This window comes from Patiria miniata, unplaced genomic scaffold (genome assembly GCF_015706575.1).
Source record: "Patiria miniata isolate m_02_andy unplaced genomic scaffold, ASM1570657v1 HiC_scaffold_7, whole genome shotgun sequence".
In the NCBI taxonomy this organism is placed as follows: Eukaryota; Metazoa; Echinodermata; class Asteroidea; order Valvatida; family Asterinidae; genus Patiria; species Patiria miniata.
Genome location: NW_024037074.1, coordinates 12,047,005 through 12,072,288, shown reverse-complemented (window position 1 = coordinate 12,072,288; position 25,284 = coordinate 12,047,005). Strand labels below are relative to the sequence as shown.

The window sequence follows — 25,284 nt, the reverse complement described above, 5'->3', positions numbered from 1 at the left end:
AACCAGCAATAAATACAAAGTGGGAAAACAAAGGGACCCTTTGTTTGATATTAACGAGGAATTTTCAAAACCAGAGTTGAGCAGAATCTGGAGAGGTAAACTCTTTAATTAAAAAAAAAATGCATTGTCTATGATAAAAAGGGAAAAAAATTGCCGAAAAGGTCACTAGGAAAAATCACATTGATAAATTTTGAAATGAGCCTCAAAAACCATTCATGCTTTACACATAAAAAACCTTATGAAACAACATAATAGGTACAAATCATTGTCCTTGTAATATCTCAACAGGTAATTTTTAGTTCTTGGGAATTTTAACAAGACAGGAAAATGAAGCGGTATTTTAAAAAATCTTTTGTTAATTTTTTTTTTCTTTTCTGGGTTTCACAGCACTTCTTTCAATGGACTGACATGATTTTAGATTGTGTTGCGTAGATCTGACATAAGAATTCAGTTTCTATTATTTTAATTATTTTTTTTTGTATTAAAATACATTATTTTGCTGTAGCAGCATTCTCATTCCCTTGCATATTCTTTTCATTTGGGAAAGAAAACCACACCACGTAACAAATTCTTGGGCTAATTTCTTAAACTCAGCAAATCTAATGAACGTATTGTAGGAAAAAAATACACTAGCTTGTGAAAGCTACATCAGACAACCATTAAAATTATGACAAGAGGTATAAATTAACTTATCTTTTAGCAAACTCTGGGGAACGTGCCAGTAAAATTTGCCAACTTTCACAGCTGTTCAATTACAATTACTGTTATTTTTTTCTTATTATTTATAAGTTTAGTCGGTCAATCTTTTTCAAACTATTATTCTCCATCTCAAAAAACCACACTGATTTTACGATTTTAAAGCCGGTGAGACAAATTTTTTTTTAATTCAGGGAAGGGTTTGAAAATCCCATACTTGAAGGAAAAACAGAAATTGCAGCCAAAAAACGTAAAACCTCAGGTTTTTGTTTTGTTCTGTTATCGGTCGTTTCCCATCAGCCCTGGGCACAGTTGGGGCATACGATGTCCTGGCCGTCCATGACGAAACACTCATTGACCAGCGACACCTGGCACTTCTGGCATTGGAAGCAACTGTTGTGCCAGTTGCGATCCTCGAAGCAGACGTACGTCGTGCTTCCCTGGCCTAAATTCAGACGAAAGAAGGGTCGGGGAGGAGAAAAAGTGAAGAAAGAAAAAAGACGTCAAATTATTATCTCGGGAAAAAAAAACTTATTTCATTAACATATGGTCTTTGAATTCTTATCTCCACCTTTCCTAACCCTTCAAGTTCCACCAGAAGTTTTTCAAGGATTTTGTAGGATCGGGGAAGGCGGGTCTCTTTGAATGTAGCATTTTAACTTTCCCTTATCCTTCAAAATCTACCATGAGATTTTGGAGGATTTCCTAGAATTGAGGAACGTAGAGCCCTGCAAGTTCATTTTACATGAGGCTTGATTGCCCCTTGGAACTTTAAGGGATTGAAGAAGGTTCGTAGCTATAACTCCTTGGTATCTAGGCAGTATCTTTGATGATTGTGTCCTTGGGCAAGGCACTTTACTCCAATCACACCTCCAAACCAAGGAGCGCATGGGTACCTATGAGGGTGAAGTCGGTTACTTCAACCTCAATGCCAGTATGGATAACAGCAGCTCTATTTTTATGGCTCTAGTTGCAAGCCAAACAAGGCGGGAGAAAGAGGCATGATTTTTCAATAATTACAAAGGTTACAAAATGGTTAAGAAAACAGCAGCACACTCAGCTGATTGTACTCATAAAAGCTCAACAAAAAAACTTCAATTGTATTCGCTATCAAAACATATCATTGCACTTTGCATCAAATGTTTGGTCGTTTCCTCCATTCAAAAACAGAAAAACTACCTTCAAGAAAGAGCCATCTCTTAAATATAGTGCGAACATGCATTGTTTTTTTTTCTTCTTCCGTATTTGCTTCCTGGCACAACATCCTAATTTACAGTCAAAAACAAAAAGTTTTTTTTTGGGGGGGGGGGGGGCAGGTGCATTTTGAGGCACACAACACAGGAAAACCTTTACATTTTGGGGGAATGGTTAGCTCAACAAGAGAGGTAACACAATCTGTTTTGCAAGTGAAGTTCTTGGGACAGGAAAATGGAGGATTTGAACACGGGTTTAATACAAAACACTTCAAATACTTTTTCCACCAAAAATTAGGCATGGGCAAAAATAAACAATTAATAAAGCTCTTTACATTTAGATACACAGGGGGAAGCAGACGGGAATAACTCACAAAAAAGTGCATTTTCAGGCTGTACTTGTTATTTTACTTTTAGTATTTAAAAAAGTTTTCGCTTGGGATGTGTCTTTTTTTTAATTTGGAAGATTTTATTAGGGGGAGGGAGGGTATTACAGCCGGTTGGAAAATAGCTTGGGAGGAAATAGGCAGAGCAATTTCATAAAAAGACTTGTGCATTATTGTTGAGTAGGAAGTGGTTCATTCGACAAAAGATCAGAAATCTCATCTTTTTAAACAATTTCTCCAATTTGACAAATGGGATTTCAAAACTGGTGAGATTAGGCTCCTAGTTAGGAAAATAATTGCTATCGTTAAGACACACACAAGCCCTGATCATTACAGAGAGTGCTTTACTAAATGTATCATGCGTGAAGTTAGATATTTTGAAACTGTGATTTCAGCGACGTAACAAGAGTTAAACTTTTAGGGGGGCACCTGGACGCAGCAGTGTAGCATACCCATGAAAAAAAATCTCCCCCCCCCCCCCCCCCTGGAAATTTGGCAAACAGAGAAAATCACGAAACCATGATTAGCTGATTTATTTTTTTTTTTTTTTTTTCATATTTTAAATTTGTTTGTGGTGAAAACCCTCTTTTTTGCGATTGGATGTTTATTTTAACGTCCTGTGGAACACGCATAACGATACCTATTGTCAGACAATGACCATGAAATAACTTTTGAACAGTGCCCCCATTGAAAGATGGTACCCCCTCCCCAACTATTTGATTTAACGGAGGCCGGGTGTCCGGTGGAAAAAAAATCTGTCTACCTTTGAGCACTGATGAAATTAGGCGCCCCTCCGCCGTAACATCCAGCCCACCTCCCCCCCCCCCCCAGGATGAGAACCCTGGCTACGCTGCTGCTTTGAGGTGCAACAAGTTTTCAAGGGGGGCACTGAAGGCAACTGAGGTATTGTTTTTGTGCAATTCAAGATTTTAAAATTGCGGGTGGGGGTAGGGATCTTCATTGCCCCCCCCCCCCCTGTAGTTACGCCACTGTGTGATTTGTGTCTACGTGTGATCTGAAGAATGATTGTTACACTACTCTTCCCATGGTTCATGATACATGTGTCATCTACTGATGAGTGTATGAAATTATGAAATTAAGAAAAAAAAAGTATCCTGCACAACAACAGAACAAAATTGTGCTGAAGAACATCAACATTTCAAAAAGTTAACAATTCACAACTGCAAGGGCTAGACTTTCTCATGAAAAGTTTGACACCCAGATGGTATCATCATCCTGTGATACTAATCCCATCTATCATGAAGTTGACTCTGTCTGCAGAGAAAAAGCTCCTTGGGTTATCAAGTCTGTCGATCGTAACGGCTCAGACAAAAGTTAAATGATACTATGACGACCAATGAATGTGTAAACATAATCTGCAGTGGATGGGATGGTTATAGAACGTAAAGGTGACGTGATACGCATTGTGGTACGACAACTAAATATGGGAAAACTATCTCGCATGCAACAAACATGTTAAAATATTTCTACTGAGGTTAGGTTTGGCAGCTAAGTAAAAGATAAAAGAAAGGGCATTTTTAATTCTTGTTGATTTCTGGAGGAGACTTACTTGTAAAAAAAAGGAGGCTTTAAAATCCCACTAAAATGAGATTTTTAATTTTTGTGCAGTAAATTCTTTGACAATCCGACAAGCACTTTGTGTAATTTCATCTTCATTGTTGGAAGTTGGGACATGTAAAACCTTCTTTGTGCAGTAATGCTCTTTTTGTTTTTCAAAATCAAACTGCAAAATGGCAATTATCTTCCAAATGTGCAGGGGTTAACTTACAAACCAACTTTTTTACCAAAGCCACAAAAAAAAAGACTGCAATAGAAGCGACCAAACCAACAGTTTGATTAAAAGGAACTGAAGCAACTCAAATAAGCTGGAAAGAATGAAAACACAGGAAACGTGTTTGCGGGGAAAAAGTGTTTTAAAAGTAATTTCTAAAAAGCTGAGCTGGGATCAAAATGTCGGTCATTCCTTACCAGAAGAGGCATCGCCTGGTGCCGGCCCGCCAACTGAAGAAAAAGGGGGAAAAGTGACGTTGGAAGTTTTTTTTTTTTTTTTTTTAAAAGGTTCCGACATGCAACATGCAAAGTCATTAACCACAATCAAGAATGCACAGGGATGATGAACCAAGGCATTATGGGAAATGCACAGATATGTAAATGAGTATAAAGGACATGTGATCGCTTCGGCCAATCATGATGCAGATGGCGATGATGTCATGATGAGGCACAGAACCGTCAGGAATGCTAATTAAAACAATACAAACTTAGAATTGTATGCCTCTGTATGCTGTCATTTGCAAAATCAAATCGGGACACATTTACTCTTGCTTGCTTTTGGTGCCGATGGCAAAATTAGCTTCGGCTATTTTTCAGAGAGCAACCGTACAAGTCTTTGTTAATTACGCATTATATCATTTTCCCACTAGTTTGATTCCTATTTAGCACTATTTTTAAAACAACTAGATTTGTTTAATCCGTGAATAAGATACACAGATAAACACAAGATGACGTCAAAGAGGGCCATAGAACAAATATTAACAAACCATGACACAGGAAAAATGGTGAAGGCGCAAAAAAGCTACGACGCTGTGCAGTTTGCCAATTTGTACTAAGGAAAACCAAATCTACCAGAAAACTGTTTTTAATCTTAAAACTGACGATTTTAGCATGGCTTTTAAAAAAAAATACAATAAGGGCGTTAGGAAATCAGAATAATAGCAGCTTTGAGGTGAAATACGAGAGAAAAAAAGAGGAATTTTAAGGCACAAAAAGCAGTGGCACATACTCATTGTTAGCCACTGACAATGGGAAAAATCCTATGCCCTACTGTTTGACAGAGCAGAAACGAGAATGTCTACATAATTGTCAGACTGAGACAGAAAGGAAAGCCGATCGCATTTCTGCCTCTTCGGGGCACTTTACTATATTCCTCACTGATTCGAATAAGTTTTCCAGACTGTTTTGTTCATTCCTGTTAATGTTGGTTACAAAGGAAGGTTTAGGCTTTGCCATACACACACAGTGGAACGTTATTAACAGTTTGAGGTTGAGCGGCATGACACACATAGTTAGGGCACGATGGTCTAGCGTTAGAGCACAGGCCTCATGATCGTGGGATTGCAGGTTCCAGCCCCGCCATGGCAATGCGTTTTGTGCCCTTGAGTAGGGCGCTTTACCTCAATTACTCCTCTCAACCCAGGTGTTAAATGGGTACCGGCATTATTCAATGCTGGGAAGGTAACAGACTCGCTTTGGAGGTGTGGCGATCCCCCACAGCAGCATTTCATGGACTCGACTCTGGCCCAATCGCTTCAAAAGAGAGACGGGCACTCCGTTCCTGTGAACACAGGTTCGTCCCTTTGCCTTTTTTGCATGACACACACAATTTAGGGTAAAATGCCACCACCTTCCTCCCCCCACCACCAGCTGTTTCCCCTCACTCATTCCAGGGAAGACGTCAGGAGTTTCAGTCTTTACAAGCAGAAAGACTTTGGAAAACGGGGACTAAAAAACCTGGCCACCTGCATAGGAGCACACTCTAAACACTACTGCATTTTCGTCAGCTTGTGTGCATTGCTACACCGCAAAGCGTGCAAAAAAACTTGCGCCAAAAAATATTTTGTTACAAAGCTTAGAGGGCCCGTTACGAAGACACACGTGTAGCCAGCTAACTTTGAGCAGACCACAAAACCAATGCTCCACACTTTTTGCTCAAGACAAAGGCACAAGCAGCAGAGACCACCTTCGAACGTCCGTTTAAGAAACAAACGCAGTCGCAGAGTGAGATGTGCCAATGGTATCAGATGCTTCGGAGTTCAAGCAAAGCTACCGACTTATCTGATGACCAACATTTGAAGCAATTACTGAAGTGGCAGTATCTCTGTAATGGCGATCCCAGACTGGTCCATACTGATTTGAATACACCTTTACAAGCTCAGCCGACACTTCACTCACCAGTTCTCCGAGGAGGGATTTCTCCCCATTACAGTCAGCATACTAGCATTTACTAAAAACTACATTTTACTAAAAACTGAAGCAGTTTGGGCTTGTTATTAAAGCGAGGGCTGAGTAAAGTTGCCACGAGAGGCTGCCAAACACTCCACTCCACTCCAAAAAAACCCAGGACAAGACATACCGACAATCGGTTTCTGGCACGCAGAGCACCGGCGGGCAAACTTCTCCCCGTAGCAGTCGGCGCAGTAGCGCTTCTCGTCCCGCAACGTAAAGCGCTGGTTCCAGAGAGACTTGGAGCAGCCTGAGCAGCAGAAGCAGTCTCTGTGCCAGGGCTTCTTCTGGTAGGACAGACCGCCGCTGGAGATGATCTGAGGAGAAGGCAAAAGAAAAAGAACATTTAGTACTCTCTCAGACCTTATAAAAAAAGAGAATAAATTCACAAGAGGACTTGAACTGACAACCTTCTGAGTAATGTAGATTTCTTAGGTACTCTGCCATCAATCTTTCCAGGAATGGGTGGCTGAATTGATTCTGATAACAGAGCCTGGGACTGTCCGCGAAGTCCAGGTAAGCATCTTTGTAAAGGTTCGAGGCATGTAATGAGCCACCCAATTTCATGTCTCTGCTTACCATTAGCGAAAAAGCCCCGCTTACTGTAGCAAAAAATTATGTGCTTACGGTAAGCATATTTCATGGGTTAGCGAGGAATTTTGGCTTTTGCGCATGCGTTCATCCCGTTACTGAGGATTGTGTGCTTACAGGGTTAGCACAGATTTTTTCTGCAAGTGCTGAGTGTTGGCACAAAATGGCCATCGTAAGCGCCAAATTTTGTGGTTAACAGAGCCATGAAATTGGGCCAAGGTCCTAGCACATGGATTTGCTAAGCAATAGACATTATGCTTAGCAGCCATCTTAGAGGGAAACACCATTGTTTTGCTGGGATGTGCATGAGAGAACCTTTTGTGCATCCTATGCTAATGAATTAAGATAACAAAAGATGCCCTCTAAAATGGAAGCTACACATAACGTCTATAGTTTTTCTGCTCAGCTTCTCCATGAAAATGTCTAGGCCTACCTCTCCGCAGCCGGTGCACTTGATACCGAAGGTGTCTTCGTAGCATTTAGTGCAGTAGACGGAGGACTCCTTGGGTACGAAGCTGCCGGTGCCAATCTGCTTGTCGCAGACTTTACAGCGGAAGCACTTGTCATGCCATTCTTTGCCTTGGAAGCCAAGTCTTGTTACGCCTACAAACGAGGAGGGAAAAAAGGGGTTGAATCAAGATTACAGTTCTAAATGTATGAGATCTATTTTTCTTGCCAAGTGAGGTGCCCTCTACTGACTTTTTTAAGAGAATGGAGGGCAGAAATGAATAATTTGTTCAGCAAAACCTCAGAAAATTTCAGAAAGTCCTTACAAGTCTTAATCAATCCTCATTAGTCCATCACAAGTTCTCACAAGTCAGTCAAGAGTCCTCACAAGTCAATCACAAGCTTTCCAGTCTCAAGTCGGGCGACAAGTGTTTCTATTTTTTTTCTTCTCTGCTGTCCGTCTCCGGTTGATTTCCTTGTGATTATCTTTTTGATTGACTGTGTTACAACAGAGCATTCACAAGCCCAAGGTATACAATTTGCTACAGCCGCATGCATCAGAGTTGGTAAAAACTAGTCTAGTCTACTGATGAGTACCAGCCTACAAAAATGGTGATTGAATTGCAGATTCTCAGAATAAAAATGTGACAGCTTACAACAGAAAGCAAGGGCAAAGGACTTAGTCTCTCTGAACCTTTCTCTTATTGAAGTCGGGATTATTCACTTTCTGCGATTACCCGGTAAGCGTAAATTACTTCGGAAAATCAACCACTACTTTGCCAGTAGTGAACAGCTGGAGGAAAACATAAAGAAGAGTGAGTGAATCGCTTACCAGGTTTCAGGATCTCGCCGCAAGCCTGGCACTTGTTGGCCAGGTGTTTCTCGTAGCAGGTGGAGCAGCACATCTTGCTGTCCCAGTTGCCGAAGGCCTTGTCAGCCAGGGACTCCTTGCAGAAGTGGCAGGTGTAGCGGGCCTCAAAGCAGGTCTCGTGGTAGTGCTGATTCTTGAACGACAGGTCCTAAAGAAAGAAAATAAATACTTCAGAGTTGTCATTTACTAAACCTAAGTTGTTATATTAAAATCAAATGCTTAATTTTTTTCTTTTCCTTTCTGAAACCAGACCCTGAAATCCTCATAAATACTGGCCCGGTTGCAAACTGATTTGGGGATGAAGCCAATTTCAGATGGTGTGGTCATGATTTTTCTCGGGAGAATATAGGGGGAAAAAACGAATAAAAGTAGATAATCTTGGCCCACGTTTAACCCAGAATATTCTTTTCGTATTTTCTTCCCGCGTCTAACACAGGCCATTCTTCCAAATGCTGTCCTTACAAAATACTCACTCTTGTATAAATTGTGAAAAAAATTCACAATAAAAATTTTTTGACAAGTTTACTCGGGTGAGACTTAAACCAACCCCCCTGTTTACTAGTGCAAATGTCTTACAACTCAACCACCAATATGATATAGCAGCCGGTAACAAAATTCATTACTCCTTTGTATAAAAAAAAAAAACCACACAAAATAGTGAGTAATTTTAAAGCAAGAACTACCTTAGCATCGTGTCCAATCTTCTGCTGGCACTCGGCGCAGGTGTTGGCAAACAGGTCGTTGTAGCAGGGGATGCAGTGGGGGTTGTTCTCCCGCAGGATGTAGCTCATCCCACTCAGCGACTTGTCGCAGTGGTTGCAGCAGAAATGGCCGGGGTGGAAGGAACCGTCCATGGCGCGCACGTACTCTTGGGAGAAGATCAACTACGGAAGAGACAACAGAGAAAACAAGGAGACATTAAACAACTTGCCAGGTGATATCTAGCCCATCCAGGAACTTAAAGACTGAATGTGGTAACCCTGTAGTCTAGTGGTAGAGCACAGGCCTCATGATCGTGGGATTGGGGTTCGAGCCCCGCCGTGGCCATGCATGTTGTGCCCTTGAGTAAGGCGCTTTACCTCAATTACTCCTCTCAACCCAGGTGTTAAATGGGTACCGGCATTATTCAATGCTGGGAAGGTAACAGACTCACTTTGAAAGGCAGATGGGCACTCTGTTCCTGTAAACACAGGCTCGTCCCTTTTTGAAGACTGTACAGTCAAGCTGGTCTAAAAAAAGCATAAGTTCTGTACCAAGTATCGTACCAGCAAGCTCCTGATACGAGCTCTGTAACTCAAGTCCCAAACAAGGTGACTTCGATTTACTTGATATCATAATGGGACTGGAAACGAACTTTCATGCTCGATTGTACAAGCTATTGTGAATAACTGTCATGGACTGGTTGTTTTGTACAAAAGATATGTACCATGAATCTGTGCCCAGATTGGAACCCCTGCTGATTTCTGCCAAGCAAGGAAATTTACGAAGCAATTTTTTTTCCATGAGCAACTCAGATAGCAAGAAGTGGTCTGAGGGCCAGATTTCTTTTTTACATCACTATTTCAAGCAATCTCTGTCTTTGAAGTTGGCTTGTTCTTTGCTGTGTTCAATGCTTACGGTCTTCCTTCAATGAAATATACATGGTGGCTCCTTGAGCTGAAATTTGTATCAGCTTAGCAGAGCTGTGAAATATCACTCAGGACTGACCATCTCAGAATTGGGATGAGGCAGTTGCTATGGAAACCTTATCACCATGACAACCAAGATGATGACTTGGATAGACAGATCATTTAGGGCCCAGCTGTTTGGAGGTTAAGCATGGTGTCAAGTTATGCAAGGTGCGAAGTTGACAAAAAAAGGTGTGGCCATCCACTTTCGACCTAACCTAATCATGCAAATGATAGCCCAATCTTATGGCTCTGCCAACCAAAATATTTTCACATTCACTATTCTCTGCTTGCAGCGCCTAAGGGCTGACATTCTATGCTAACCCTGTAAGCATAAGATGGACCTTCCATATTTAATGAGGGATAAAGACACCTGGCTAAGTTGTGAATGGGATCTCGGTTGCGACCGCTAGATGATGATGATGATGATGATGACTAGTGTAAGCATAGAATACTTGTATGTCTGCATACGTCTATATGCACAAGCCAAATTCCTTGCTAACCCTTGAAATATTCTAACCGTCAGTGTGGAATTTTCTGCTACAGTTTGCAGCATTTTTCGCTTATACATTTCTGCTTATTTTTACCCACCAATAAACATTCTTTGTAATATTAACCAATACACTTGGCTGGAATTTTTCATTTACGCTAAGTAAAAATTCACCATTGGAAAAATTCTACTGACCAGACAAGCTACCCCTAAATCTCGGTCACACAACTTATTTTCGTCCAGCAACAAACAATTGTTATTATAATTTTAACCAATACAGTTAGTTGGACTTTTCACTTACATTTACGTTAAGCAAAAATTCACCATTGGAAAATTCTACTGACCAGACAAACGACCCCCAAAATCTTGGTCACATGACTAATTTTCATCCCAGCAACGTACAATCCTTGTAATATTAATAATAAACATTACCACCAACCGAGACAGTTTGACATTTTGAACTTGCAACTTCTGGACGAAATTGAACCTGTGAAAAGTGATTATTCTCTTGGAAATTCCACAGAGCGTATGTTCGATATTACGGGGCCCTGGGGGACTAGCACGCACATCTGGTGTTCACACTTGCTCAGTAATGGAAATGAAGGCCAAATGTGACAAAATGAGAAATATAGCAGCTTGCTCCCTTGTGGTAAACACATGCTCACTAGTCTTTGGCCACACCACGGTTATATTCTTAACTTTGTAATCAGTTTGGTATTTTTAGATTGGTTTCATTTGAACATAATTATCTTTATATATTGGCCATTACATTTTATCATATTCCTTTAAGTGACTTTTTCTTCTTATTTAAATTTCTGAATGATTTTTTTCTTTTCACTTCTTAAAATTATTTTACGACATATTTTGGGACTTCTCTTTCATAAATGTTATTAAATTTTTGACACAAGAAAAAAATCGCACATTTATAATTGGAACATCTGGAAATAAATATCCATTTTGTTACAATATATATTTCATGTTCACCCCCCCCCCCCCCAGTTAAAAACAATAGGGTGTTTCTTGATTTAATTTTAAAATATTATCAAATTTCCAATTTTTCCGTAACAGGAAATGATAATTAATGGTATTGTCAGCAATTCTAGCGTAACTGCACCTACATGTACTACATGTAACCCTCAAAAAAATTCAAAGTACACTCCGTGTACGAATTCAGGATGTTGTGACATTAAATAAACAAATACCAAGCTGCCAGGTACGCATATTTCCCTCAACATGTAAAATAAACACAGCCCGGCAAATCCTATTATTTACAGTGAATGATCAGTGACTAGATTTCATATTATTTTTTATACTTTTTTTTTTGTGGTGGAAATATCAGCGCCTCAGGGCATATGCTCGACAGATGTAACCTTTTAATGCACTTTTCCATTCGGTGTTAATTTGGGGAAATAATTTGATAGTACATGCACTTTACTAAAGGCATGTCCCTTCGAGCTGATTTGAAAACCTGAAGATAAGACCCACAGCTATGAGTCAGTGGAGCACATCTCCATGAACAAGCTGCTTTACTGTGATTTTATAGCGTGCTATTATTGGCTGTTGCCAATGATTTGAAATCCTTCAAATGCCACTTTGCTGACACAGCAGGCATGTCGAGTTCCTGGAGTTGTGTCCATGGGCAATCTACTTTACTGTAATTTTCCCCTTGTCCAAGAATGAGTCCCCCCCAAAAAAAAATTCTTCCTTAAGTCGTCAACCTCTTGGTTCCCTTTCAGTTACTTTTTTTTGCCAATCTGAAAATTGCCCACAAATGGACAAATTTTCCTTTATTCCCCAGATAAGAAACTTGAACATAACCCAAAGAAGTACTTGCGAAATATCCTATTCTGATATCCATATCCTATTAAATTTGTTGACACTGGCATTACATGCAGTGAAGCTGTGAAGCACATAATTTTTACTAAGTATCAAATTTATTTGCTGAAATTAGGTTACCAGCTAAATACCATGCGATGTACACTACTTCTTCAGCTGGTCCCCTTCATGTACAGCTACTGCTCAGCACGTGTACTTGCTCAGCAAAACTGTCCCACAGAGAACCAAATAGCCTACACCCAAATCCAGTTCCCATTTTTGAGGTGTCACCCTACATTCCAATCTGGGAGGATGACCCTGAGAAACAACAACACGGTTGACCTTGGACCTTGATGAGGACACAGCCTGTTGACACAACAGAAGGAGGCCAGGGGGCCATTCATACAAGCCCACTGCAGTTGATGGGAGATGTGTGGCAGTAAAAGATCTATAAATTGGCTGACAAAATACTGTATGGGCCATTTGGTAGGCCTAACTACTATTTAATAATGTCCCTTGGTTTTTTTATGAACGCTAAACTACTTTGTGACAGTTTAGTACTTTTTCAAACATTTCTTTTCTAATTCTACAAAGCTGCAGCGTTAATTGTTTCTTGTCCTATTTTCTGCAGACTTGGTGTGAACATTTCCGTTATCAATTTTCCATTGGGAAAATGATTGGAAATTAGAGGTTTATTTTTTGGCCTAAGATTTGGAAAATATTTTTAAAAGTATTGTGTGATAATGAGCCCAATAACAAGGAAAATATAGCAACAAGCTAAAAGATGGCAAGAAAAGGGGAAATATGATGTTAAAGAAACACCAGAAATGAAGCACACTTATTCAACTGACTTCCATGTTCCCTTCAAAGAGGAAAAGTGCAACTTTAACTACTGCATTTACGCTGACCCACATTTTCTTAGAGCAACAACTTTTCATATTTCTTTTAGGTACGCCAATTGACAAATGGACCATTTTCTCAAAGTAGGAACAAAATCCCAGCAATTTATTTATCTCTGGCATATCGTTCACTCAGCGGAGCGGTAAAAAAAAATAGAAACGCGGAGAAACGGTGACGTATTTATGGCTGGGTCAGTGCGTAATCTTACCAGTGGGTCACGATCTCATGATGGATTTACACGACGATTGATTTACAATTTTTGCATAAAATGTAAATAAACGAAATGAAGGAGTAACGAAGAAGCACTTTGATATCGCGTGATATTTGTCTTGTTGCATGGACTGCTCAGTACAATAATTCAACTCAATTAAGACCGATGTACTGTCGGACTGGGCTAACATTTTGACTTAAGACTTTTGGAAAGAGGTACATGTAGGAGTTATGTTTGGCATTAAAACTGATTGTCAGATCCAATCCCTGCCTCTGGAAAGGAATTCATTGCTGTCAATTCCCCATATTAATGATTTCGAGTTTGGCCAATTCATGTTTTACAGATGCACTTTAATTTGATGCAGACCAGCTGTTATACCAACATACCAGGTCAATTTCTACGAGATAAAAAAAAGTTGCAGTGTGCCCCCCCCCCCAACTTATTCACATGACACAAGTTCCGGAACTTCAGCAAAGACATGACTATGCCGACTCAATGAACTGCTGATCTCAGAGGGCCGACTTACAGTCCTCTGTGAACCTGTTTGACTGACTTGACTGACTCTTTGACTGACTGTCACTTGTGAATTAGACTCGCGTAAGTCTAACCTTAGCCCTAACACTGACTTTGCTGGGGTTCCAGAGGGCTACAACAGAGCCAGCTATTTCAAAGCCTGTTTTCTCCGTCATTGTCAGTTGTGTAATCCGAACTCCAAGGAAGTGATATTAATATGCAAATACGTCATATCTCCAGAACGGGATATATACCAAATATTATATACCATATGAAAGCTTACTTTGTTGGATTTCCAACCATGTATATAACTCAATTTCACTTTTTTTTTGCGACACAATACCCTTTTTTTGTGGAGCAGATCACAATTGGTTTTGGACCAGTTACACTAGGCTGACCGAGTCTTGTTTAGACAAGGCTCAGGAATCCAGAAGTCTGTGATGCCATTAAGTACCTGGACCGGCAAACCAACGAACGTCCGTCAAAATAAAGACTGTTATCAGAAGCACAAAAGGAAATTGTTACCAACCCACATACCTGACCTCACTTCCTAATCGCAAACCCGACATTTTTTTTTCCTAAAAGTTTTTGGCCAAGGTTAAACTTCTCGATTGAATTAGTTCATGAGCTTATTTAACCCGTCCACATCCTTCCTGTAGTTCGTTTTTTATATCAGATAGAAATATTAGACGATTCAAAAGGTGAAGATGTAAACGTTGTGACCTTATGTTTGTTTGCGTAGGAGACTTTGTCATGGTTGGAATATGCCATCTGTTATTAATTTGGAGTAAACCTCCTGAACTTTTTTAATTGCCTGAATTTGATGCTGTCAGTGTCGTACAGGGTTGCTAACCAAAGTCAATAATACAAAAAATGGATGTTTGTTTCCCAAAATGACAAAATTAAATTTTCGGACCCATGAGGCGGAATTTATGCCTCAAAAGTCCGACTCCTCTTAAGTCCGAAATTCCGGACTTATGAGGCGTCGGACCTATGAGGCGTCGGACTTGTGATACGGCCCCTATGAGTTAATAAAGATATCCTTTCTTAAACCGACAACTGACAACATTCCTACACTGACCTACTTCAACATTCATATTAAAACAAGGTTATTTTCCAGGCCTAGATGATAATATTAATTGTCAGTCGTTTTTCTGGGATGGAATAAAAACAAAGGTTATTTCCCGGAAACCTAAAAGATGTTATTAACAGTACACGCACCCTTGACATAGTTTCTAGTGCTTGTCAACCCTCAGTCATGCACTATTCTAATTCGCTTGGTCAAATTTAATTACCCTGCATTCGCCATATGTTAAATCCGACGCTAAACACATTTACAGCTGGCCAACCCTATTTTTATCTTTGACTCCATGCCTATTGGTATTAACAAACAACGATCTGGCGACATACACAAAAGTTGTTAACTTCGTCTGTGAAGCGCATTTGAGATTTTTTTTTTTTTAATTAATTTGTTTTTTGAAAAGTAAATAAAAAGAGACAAATTATTCCACTTTTTCCACCTGCTGTTTGCTACCAAATATTTTGTGACTTTCTATTTGTTATTATATTTAATAAAATTTGCTAATATAATTTCTGATTTTTTTTGTTGAAAACAGAAAAACACATTGCTTATGTTATTGAGACCTGAGTTTCCACCTGCTGTTTGCTACCGAATATTTTGTGACTTTCCATATTGTTATTATATTTAATAAAATTTGCTAATATAATTTCTGATTTTTTTGAATAAACAGAAAAACACATTGCTTATGTTATTGAGACCTGAGTAAATGAATTTAACAACACTTTCTGTGAATCTGAGAATTCCATTAGTGTCATCGGATTGTGTTGATTTATCTTTAGTTAATAGACACACTGAAATTGACAATCAAGTTCTTTTTTTCCCCTCAAGAATATTTTATTTATAAAAAAAATTCATGCATCAAAAACAAACAAACAAAATTCACACCCACTTTCCAAGAGCATGGAAAAAAATAATATTCACAAAACAATTTTTCACCACAATTTTTTTTACATTCGACTGCCCCTTTTAATGTTACAGCCAGAGAGAAACAACTCTTTTTTTTTCGAGGCCAGCCAAGTCGTTAGCAATCTTCACATCACCCCATCCCAAAATATGATGACTTTAAAAAAAAGGTTTTTTTTTTTTTTTAATGTAACAGCTAGAGAAACAACATTTTTTTCCAGAGACCAGCCTTGTCACTCGCGATCTTCACATTCCCCCAATCCCCCCAAATGAATGGCTTTTAAACAAAATGGTCCTTTTAATGTTACAGCTAGAGGAAACAACAACATTTTACCTTGAGGCCAGCCAAGTCACTAACAATCTTCACAATAATGATAACTTTGACTTTGATAATAAAAAAGTGGTCTTTTTTAATGTAACAGCGAAGAGAAACAACATTTTTTTTCTAGAGGCCAGCCAAGTCAATGCCCAATGGCAATCTTAACATTCCCCCATCCCCCAAAAGATGACTTTAAAAGCAAAACAGTCTTTTCATTGTAACAGCTAAAGGCCAGCCAGGTCACTAGCAATCTTCACATTCCCCCCATCCCAAAATATGATGAATTAAAACCAAAAGTTCTTTTTAATGCAACAGCCAGAAGAAACAACAACATTTTTCCCTGAGGCCACCCAAGTCACTAACAATCTTCACATTCCCCCCATCTCAGCCTGTCTCAACTTGACGGGCCAAACGACTCTAAGACGAAGACATCTCATCAAAAGATTGGAGGAAGAGAGAAAAAAAACCCTTCAACCCCGCTCGGTACACTAAACACCAAGTATGCTGCTCACAGCGGGCAACCGGGCACACTGCCAAATATAGTCAGCCTTGCCGGCCCAGGCACGTACATGTACGTACTGTTGTACGTGGCGAGCCTGCTAGTGCTGTGCATATGATGCAACCTTCTCTGGAGTTTTACGGATAGAGAGAGCGTGGGACTTTGGAATTGGCAGGCCGGTGACCTAGGGACAGGGCAGACTCGTCTATTATCACAGGTTTTCTTTTCTTTGGTTGGGAGACCACAGGAAAAAATTGTAATATTTGAAAGTTTCCAGACACAAAAAAATTGGATATGACAAGAGGACATTTTTTTGTCCGTGTTCAGAGCTAAGCAGAAAATATTATTAAGCAGATTTGTGTGCTAAGCGAAAATCTGCCGAGAACCAGTTATGATCTGTATCAATTGCATGGCATTTAAGCTGGTAACCTGTGTTTGCAAACATTGAACTTTTTTTTTGAGATTTAGGAGCTTTGGGGATTTGCCCCTTGGCTGTCCAACTTCACAGAGTCAGAGAAATTTGCATAGATGATTTTTTTGGGGGGTTTTGTTCAAGAAGTTACAAGCATGATTCAGCACTACTTCTATCTTAACAAATGAAGAGTTCATTACCAAAACGTGATATGTCCATTTGAAACAAAGAGAAAAAAATTGCACTGTTTATGAAAACTTAGGCTATAGAACACACAATAGTATAACAGCTGTTTCATTTTTTTCATTTCAAACAACATTTTTCACTTATTGCATTTTTACATAGTGTTTAAATAACTATGACAGCTTCAAAAACTGACTTCGTGCAATCAGGATAGGACAGGATTCTAAATTGTAACGTTTTGGAAATAAAGTTTTTAAACTTGTCAAAGACTTTTATGAGCATGTCTACATCTTTATACTTTACAACACTGCTTTTGATAGGGCATTGGTGCTCTGGCTCACAGGATTACAGCGTAGTTCGACCAATTTTTAATGGTCACTTTTAGATTCTGAAAAAATGCCAAGTACCAGCAAGCAGTCTCCTTAAAGTCTCCTGCTGGTAATAGGCAAGGTTAGACAAAACACAGTCTGACAATAATCCTGCTGGTTTCAAAAGCAAGGCTACTTGTCCCAACTCCTTAATTTTCTCTACCAATGAAAAAAAAGACCCAACTAAAATCCTTGGCAATGTGTTACCTTCGAGGCTACAATTTTCACTGAGCTGTGAGCTTGATGATGGACGAGTTATTACAATTTTTACACCCCAGCAGAATGATCACCTTAACGTTTTTTCCAGGAATAAAAATTTCCAATGAAAAAATCTGTGGCTGTTTGATGACAGGTCTATGTTACCGAATTACAGGACCCAGGAGAATATGTAGTTAATTTTAGCACTGTGAACTGTGTTCTTATGAATATATGTAGGGTGATGGAATGCACTTAAACCTAACCATGGGGGAGGGGATGGGGTGCAGGGACCAAATATAGCGAGAGGAATGACCTGTGGAATTATTTTAGTGGTAATTTGAACACCACATCAAAATTTTATGACTGTTTTGTGACATAACCAAACTTAGACAGACTGATCATTTGCAACTCACTGAATACTCAGGATCTACTCTCACTATGTAGGTTATTCAATTAAAATCGTGACTCAAAATTAAACACTGTAACTCATATCAGACTTAATCACTACAACTCACTAAAATGGACTACTGTGACTCGTGACTCAAAATCAACAATGTCACTCGTTACTAAGACTCAGTCAATGTAGCTCACTGAAATGAACTACTGTGACTCATGAGTCAAAATCAAACACTGTGACTCGTTACTCAGACTCAGTCAATGTAATTCACTGAAAGAAAAAAAGACTACTGGGAATCATTACTCAAAAGTAAAACACTTGAACTCATCGTTACTCAGATTCAATCAATGAAAAGGACTACTGTGACTCAAGACTCAAAATCATCACTGTAACTCGTTACTCAGACTCAATGTAACTCACTAAAAAGGACTTCTGTGAATCATTACTCCAAAATCAAACACTTGAACTCATTATTCAGACTCAATCAATGAAAAGGACTACTTTGACTCAAGACTCGGACTCAATTACTGTAACTCACTGGAAAAAAGGACTACTGTGTGAGTCACTGATGCTCATAACTCAATATCAGACTCAATACTCAACTAACTTAAAAGGACAACCACTGTTACTCATTCTCACCAAAGAACCCTATCTTATAACATTGACTAAAGGATAATCGAATGGGATAGATTACTCAAATAAATTGAATTACTCAAGCTCTACCTGTAAGAAATAAGTCTTATCCGTAATAAAATAGGCTACTATTTTTCCCCGAATGCACAAACACACAGTGCAGAGCAAATATCCATATATTGGAATTTCTACCACACAAAATTCCTTCAAAATTAATGTTGTTAAAACTTGCTCTTCAGGGCACCTTGTTTCAATGATCATCTAGAAGATCTCTTCCAAAACATAACTGACTTGAATAACAGAAACAATTTTGCAATAAAATCAAAGCCACAATGGAGGAAAACAAAAATCTGTCTGGCGCCAACTAAAGTAGAGAGCAGAATAAGTCTTTATTTTTATCTCGGGATGAGAGGTTGGCATTTTGGCATATGGGAAGACAACTGGGAAGATGATCGTGGGTGCCCCGAGGCCAGGGAAAAAAGTTAAGAAATTGGCGACGGTCTGGTGCGCCATTGAGGGGAAAACATGTTCAGATTGCGGCGATCTGTTCTTTATTGGGAAGACTTGCCGTGTGCGTGTGGGGCATGAAAGTGACGAGGCAGCATTTCTTTGTGGGAGCCACGAAAGATGGAAAATTTCATTACGGAGGATCTAAATGGCGGGGTGGAATGAAAAGCGTTTTGCGCCCCCGGCCAAGAAAAACTGGAAAATGGAAGGGCGGGCTTGGAGGGAAGAAACATTGTTTGGAGGCTTTTCTGGAGACTTGGAAAATTAATAAAGGTGTTTATTTTTGTTAAGTTCCATACAGAAGGTATCTGAACATGAAAAAAGTGCTGCGGGGGAATTTAAGGAGTAGAAAGTTTTATTCAACAGTAAAGTTTTTCCCCTTCTTGTATCAATAAGAAAGCTCAAAGGATTAGTGCTTTCTTACTGCAATCACTCTGATTTATAAATTGAAACAAAAATTATCCAAAAGTTTTGTGAAAGTTACATTTCAATGTTCTATTTTCATTTACATTAGTGTTGGGCATGATTGATGGATCTGCGCGATCGGTAGATCCCGCTGCGCTATCTGTCGATCGTTCCGCCATCGGTCGATCATGCCGCCATCAGGCGATCACCTTTTTGTTCTATTTCGCAGCTCTGGAGGATTGTTTTGAAAAAAGGGAAGTTAAGTCTGAGATTTCCTACAAGATCGACGGATCCGCGAGCAAGTGCATCTTTTAACAATCAAGCGTTCGCGCAGATTCGCAGATTTACTGATAGTGCCAACATTATCATGAAAAAACATGAATATATTTCCTTCCAGTACAAAAATTCACAAGAAACGAAAAACTTTGCAGTTTTTTTTCTCAGAACCAAGATATCTAAATTAAAACAAACATCCTTCAATGTTTTTGTAATTGGTTAAGGGAGAAACAACATTTTCAATGCCCCGTTCCCGCTGAAAAATACACAACATCAGCTAATTCAATACAAAATGCATATTCCTTGCCCAATGTGCGCCTGTAATCCCCCCAATGGACGACATTAATTTGATTATCAGGCAACGATAAAAAGCTGATAATTGGGTCAGGTGCATCATGGGACACCAGGCCGACAGTTGCGCATAAATTCCAGCCGACATGCGACGTTCGCGTGTCAGAGTTGTGGCGACAGTAAACAAATAAATCCACAGGCATCAAACTTTAGAAGCAGTTCCTGCATATATCATTTGAACGATGTAACGAAATTGACTAGAGCAGGGTTTGAACCTGTGACCTCCAGAATACCACACCAACGCTCTACCAACTGAGATATTGAGACAGGTATTGGCGCTTTCCCAATTTGTCAATGTCTTTTTTGGGTGCTAGTCAGAAGCCATCCCAAAAAAAACATAATTCAGGTTAACTAGCCTTCCATGATGTATTTCATCCATGACGATTAGTAATTCAATTGTTTAAAAGATGAATATCCAAAGTTGATTTTTGTTATTTTGGTTAATTCCAACTTGGTAATACTAGTATGTGAGTTTGAATATACACTGCTTATCTATCAATGTGGTATTTTCAGAGGAAGTTAGGAAATGAAATTGATAGTCAGCCAGGGTTAAGTTCGAGTGAGGACCATTAGTCGACTAGTGGTTGATTTCTGACATAACATTCACTTGCGCACTAATAGCAACGTGTGAATGACTCTAGTCAAACGATGGTCAAAACGTCATCACAAAACTTGGTCCTGGCTCCCTGTTGTGCTTTGTGATGCACAGGGCCGTTGGTAACCAGTGATGGAACCGTGCCCAAGGTTCTGGTTCCAAATAGTCGATTAGAGTAGTCCAACCATTCTTCGCTGGAGCGAAGTTAGTTGAATCAAGGTTAACCACAGTCATCGCCCAAACATGCTCCAACAAGTAGCTGTGCCAACTAACTTGATCAAAACTCAAAGCTGCAGCTTATAAAATCACAACTTATTTGTGGCATCCTAGTTATGTGTCAGGAAGAATTTCATTATGCAGCTTGTTAACTATCTGACGAGTTCTACAGCAAATTAAAAAAGCACTTGAAAAGTTTGCTTAACAAAAGTCCATGCAGCTGCTTACCAGATTGCCAAGCGATTATTCGTCACAAGTAAGGAGTTATCACTTCTCAGTTGACATTATGATTTACCGTACTAAGCTCTATTGTGAGTCCAAGTTATTGCAAAAACAAGGTTTTCCGTTCCACGGTGCAAGGTTGCATTTTCTTAAGGAAACCCTAACCTCAGATCCGTGCTTTCATACTCTGGAACAACACAGCCGTGTGCCATACAATACCAAATCCTGGTACCAGCAATTGGATCAAAATGTACTGGTATGCATGACATGTACCAGGATTTGGAATTGAATGTACACATAATGTAAACAAAATGCATGTACATGTAGATCCTTAATTTAGTTATCCAATATTACAGTCCTTTCACATTTATGTGAGAGAAGTATAGGGCTCTCTTACTGACCCACGTGACCTGCAGGGCCCAATTTCATAGAGCTGCTTAAGCACAAAATTTGCTTAAGCACAAAAAAAACATTGCTTAGTAAAATTAGGTTACCGACCAAAACTCCATGCGATGTACATTGCTTGTGACTGGTATTTAGCTGTTGTTTACTTAGCATAACAATCGCATGGAGTTTTGGCCGGTAACATGATTTTATTAGGCAAGACGTTTTTGTGCTTAAGCAAATTTTGTGCTTAAGCAGCTCTATGAAATTGGTCCCCGGCCTACATCCAGGCACCGAAAAAGTCAGCATCGCCATTGTAGTAGGCAAAGATCGTATAGCGCTGCGCGCAGTAGGTAGTTGGCAAGCATTCAAAGCTGTGATAGATGGCAAAAACTGTGAGAAAATATAGAGCCAACACCCAGCGCTAAGTTGGCACGATAATGACAACTGTACACGGCACAGGTAGTTACCATTAAGCTATTTGATAAAGAATTTGTGGTTATTTGAGGTGAAAATAAGCCCTACTGTCTAGAATACAATGCAGGACGTGGTTGTTAACCAAATGTTGCCGTTTCATGGTGTCCAATCATGGGAAAACTGGATGGTTATATGGTACTTTGCCGCCATACGATCGAAACCCACATGTGTATATACTGAAGTTCAAGATGGTCTAATGCTTAGACCCTACAATCCAAAATTGGCAAAATCCAACACCCAGTGCACACAGCTATGCTCAATTTCATGTTACCGCTCTTTCATAAAATGTACAAGTGGGTTATTGCAACCAATGTGTGCACATGCATGCATCAGCTACTATGATCATATTGAAACAGCTTTTGATCAATTACACATTTTTCACACTAAAATAAACCCGTTCCTTAGAACTCCCTGAAATTCCATATTCCACGAGGCAGCACAAGGACCCATATTTATACAAACACTCAAGATTTCCGTACCATACTCCAGACATGTGAGTAAATGCTTTCAGAAAGTACAGCAGAGGTGGTCGCGGCTTCAAACGCCGCAAGGGAAAAAAATATGAGATTTTTATCAGATCTTATAATGTGAGAGCCTTTAACTTTAAGTGGCTTATCGGCACCATGTCTTTAATCAAACAAATATAGAAATTTCTCGGTGTGATTCTGTTTGCACCCAAGTATTTTCCCTGAAGGCTCGTCGTGACTGTGAGACTGAAAAGCGGGAATTGTGCGCGTATAATGCATGTAGGTTGGGTTAGTATTTAAGTCTTATATGATAAATGGGCATTAGCATGCATACAAGTTGCAAAATATGTCTGTTAACTTTTTTGTTTGTTTATTGCTCACTTGTTTCTCATGTACATTTTTGATGTATACATACATGCACATCAGGCATGCAAATGGGAATTTAGAAAAAACGAGGAAACTCCAAACCACACAAGACTCTGTACAGTGGTTTTTCAATTTGTAATGACATTCGTGAGAAGTAAAATAAAACCAGGAAATCAGCGGATCCCAGGAAAAGTTGCATGCCTGATACATTTCTGATAAAGAGTTTCTTTCTTTCCGATGGGGAAGATACAGAAAAGGAGTTTCTTAAAACTATTAAATGAATGTAGTTGTGACATCTGTAGTAAGCAGCAGGTCCTTGGTTCAAGTCCAACCAAGGTAAAGTTTGGAATTTTCCATTTTTTTTCACAAACTCTTCGACAGCAGAGATACAGTTCTAATAAAATAGCATTTGTGAATGGGCAAAAAGTTGTATTAATATAATCAACCTGATGTCTTGAAAATTCCATCATATAATATTTCTCTGGTGAGTTTCCGTTTTTATGAACTTGCATAAACCGACCTTGGAAGGTCATAACCGTAGAACACCTTTAAACTTTAAATTCGCCTTGCTAACAGCCTTGGCTAGATATGCCAGACAGTCTCCAAATTAAACAGCTGTGCTTCTAGGGGACTCCATACAAAAATGCCAGCAATTGAAAATGACAGCCACTCATAACATCTTTATCACTCGGAGTGACAGGGGACGAGTAGGTTCAAGTGCAGATAGTAGACTACCTGAGTGCTGTCATACAGGGATGCTTCCACCACAGGGAGACACATGACAATTATAGACAGAGGACCCACAGATAGACAGAGGACCTACAGATAGACAAACAGACCGACAAAGAGACAGAAGCTTTCTGTGGCTTTTGACTCACAGAAAGCACTATCTAATACCCTTTTTTTGCTAAAATGGTTAAAATCCAGATTTGGCTGGATTCGGCTTCCAAACAGGAGAGGCAGTCTGCGATTATAGAGATTAGATGAAGGACCTACAGATAGACAGACGGACTGACAAAGAGACAGACGCTTTCTGCGGCTTTTGACCCACAGAAAGCACTGTCTGTACCCTTTCTTGCTAACATCCAGATTTGGCTGGGTTCGGCTCCCCATCAGGAGGAGCAGACAGCAATGGCAGAGACAGATGGAGGACCTATGGATAGGCAGACAGTCAGTCCGACAAAGAGACAGACTTTCTGTGGCTTTTGTCTCATGGAAAGCACTATCGGTACCCTTTCTTGCTAAAATGGTCACCATCCAAATTTGGCTGGGTTGTGAGGCTTTCTGTAAATGCATGAAGCTTTGAATGCGACAATCAGACCGTGCGTTTCCAGGGTAATTATAATGTGATCTCCGTAATTAGTAGCCATGAGGTGGCACCACACTTGCGTGCAAGTTATACACACTTTGCCATCGGAATGGTAACAACTTTAATACTAAGCTACAGTACACACGCGTTTCAAATTTCAAAACTGCTTCATCTGTATGCCAGAAATGACATTAGCAATCACAGCTTATGGTGGACATTAGGCATAGTCTACACACATGTCGGTGTTACAACCCAATAACCGTTTCGTTTCGATTTCTGTGCACAGAAATGCATCCAAAGAGGAAGTATATTCACTTTTCTATCACAAAATTGCATTTACAATACCCATAGAAATGTAACCTGATATAGCTAGCTAGCCAACAATTTACCACACGCAACGTAATTTGAGACGTCTGCCCTACAAATCATGAAATGAACATGAACAGAAAAAGACATCCTATTTGAATGAAATTCCCGTATTTACCTTCCTCTCCAGATCAAAAAATAATCCACAACAGTCAGCCAATGAGTGTCTCAGCAACTACTTCCTCGAAGAAGAAGAAGAAAGAAACTAAAAGCCTAGGCCACCAACCTTAATGCCACTTCTACATTTCAAGGCCCGCCGGTGTCACTTTCACGATTTGTATAAATTTGTCCCGCACCTGAATTGCCCAATGTTCTGTCTGAATGATCATGTTTGGAAACCCTCCTTTATTCCCGGCCTCAGTGCGGGTTGTAATTTCACCGATTTTTTTTTTTCTATTACGAGGTTGGTCAACAAAAGAGCGGAATGCTTTTGAACGGTGTGCACTTATTGAGAGGGATGGGAACTTATAAACTAGTAGAGGTGCCAAAAGGTTGTTTTCCATTGTTGAAGAGGAAAATCTTTGAAAGTGCATCAAATAAAATCCTTGCT

At 39.6% G+C, this 25,284-nt stretch overlaps 1 protein-coding gene across 1 annotated transcript in view; it reads right to left on the bottom strand.

The window, feature by feature from the left end:
- Positions 1 to 490: 490 nt before the first annotated feature.
- Positions 491 to 25,284, bottom strand: part of LOC119744646 (four and a half LIM domains protein 3-like) — a 70,008-nt gene continuing 45,214 nt past the window's right edge. Inside the window, exons 6-11 of the mRNA XM_038220702.1 lie at positions 8,888 to 9,088; positions 8,166 to 8,352; positions 7,320 to 7,489; positions 6,426 to 6,612; positions 4,265 to 4,297; positions 491 to 1,141 (exon numbers count right to left, since the gene is read on the bottom strand). Coding sequence (XP_038076630.1) covers positions 993 to 1,141; positions 4,265 to 4,297; positions 6,426 to 6,612; positions 7,320 to 7,489; positions 8,166 to 8,352; positions 8,888 to 9,088 — 927 coding nt within the window. The 3' untranslated portion in view covers positions 491 to 992. The remainder of the gene's footprint in view (positions 1,142 to 4,264; positions 4,298 to 6,425; positions 6,613 to 7,319; positions 7,490 to 8,165; positions 8,353 to 8,887; positions 9,089 to 25,284) is intronic.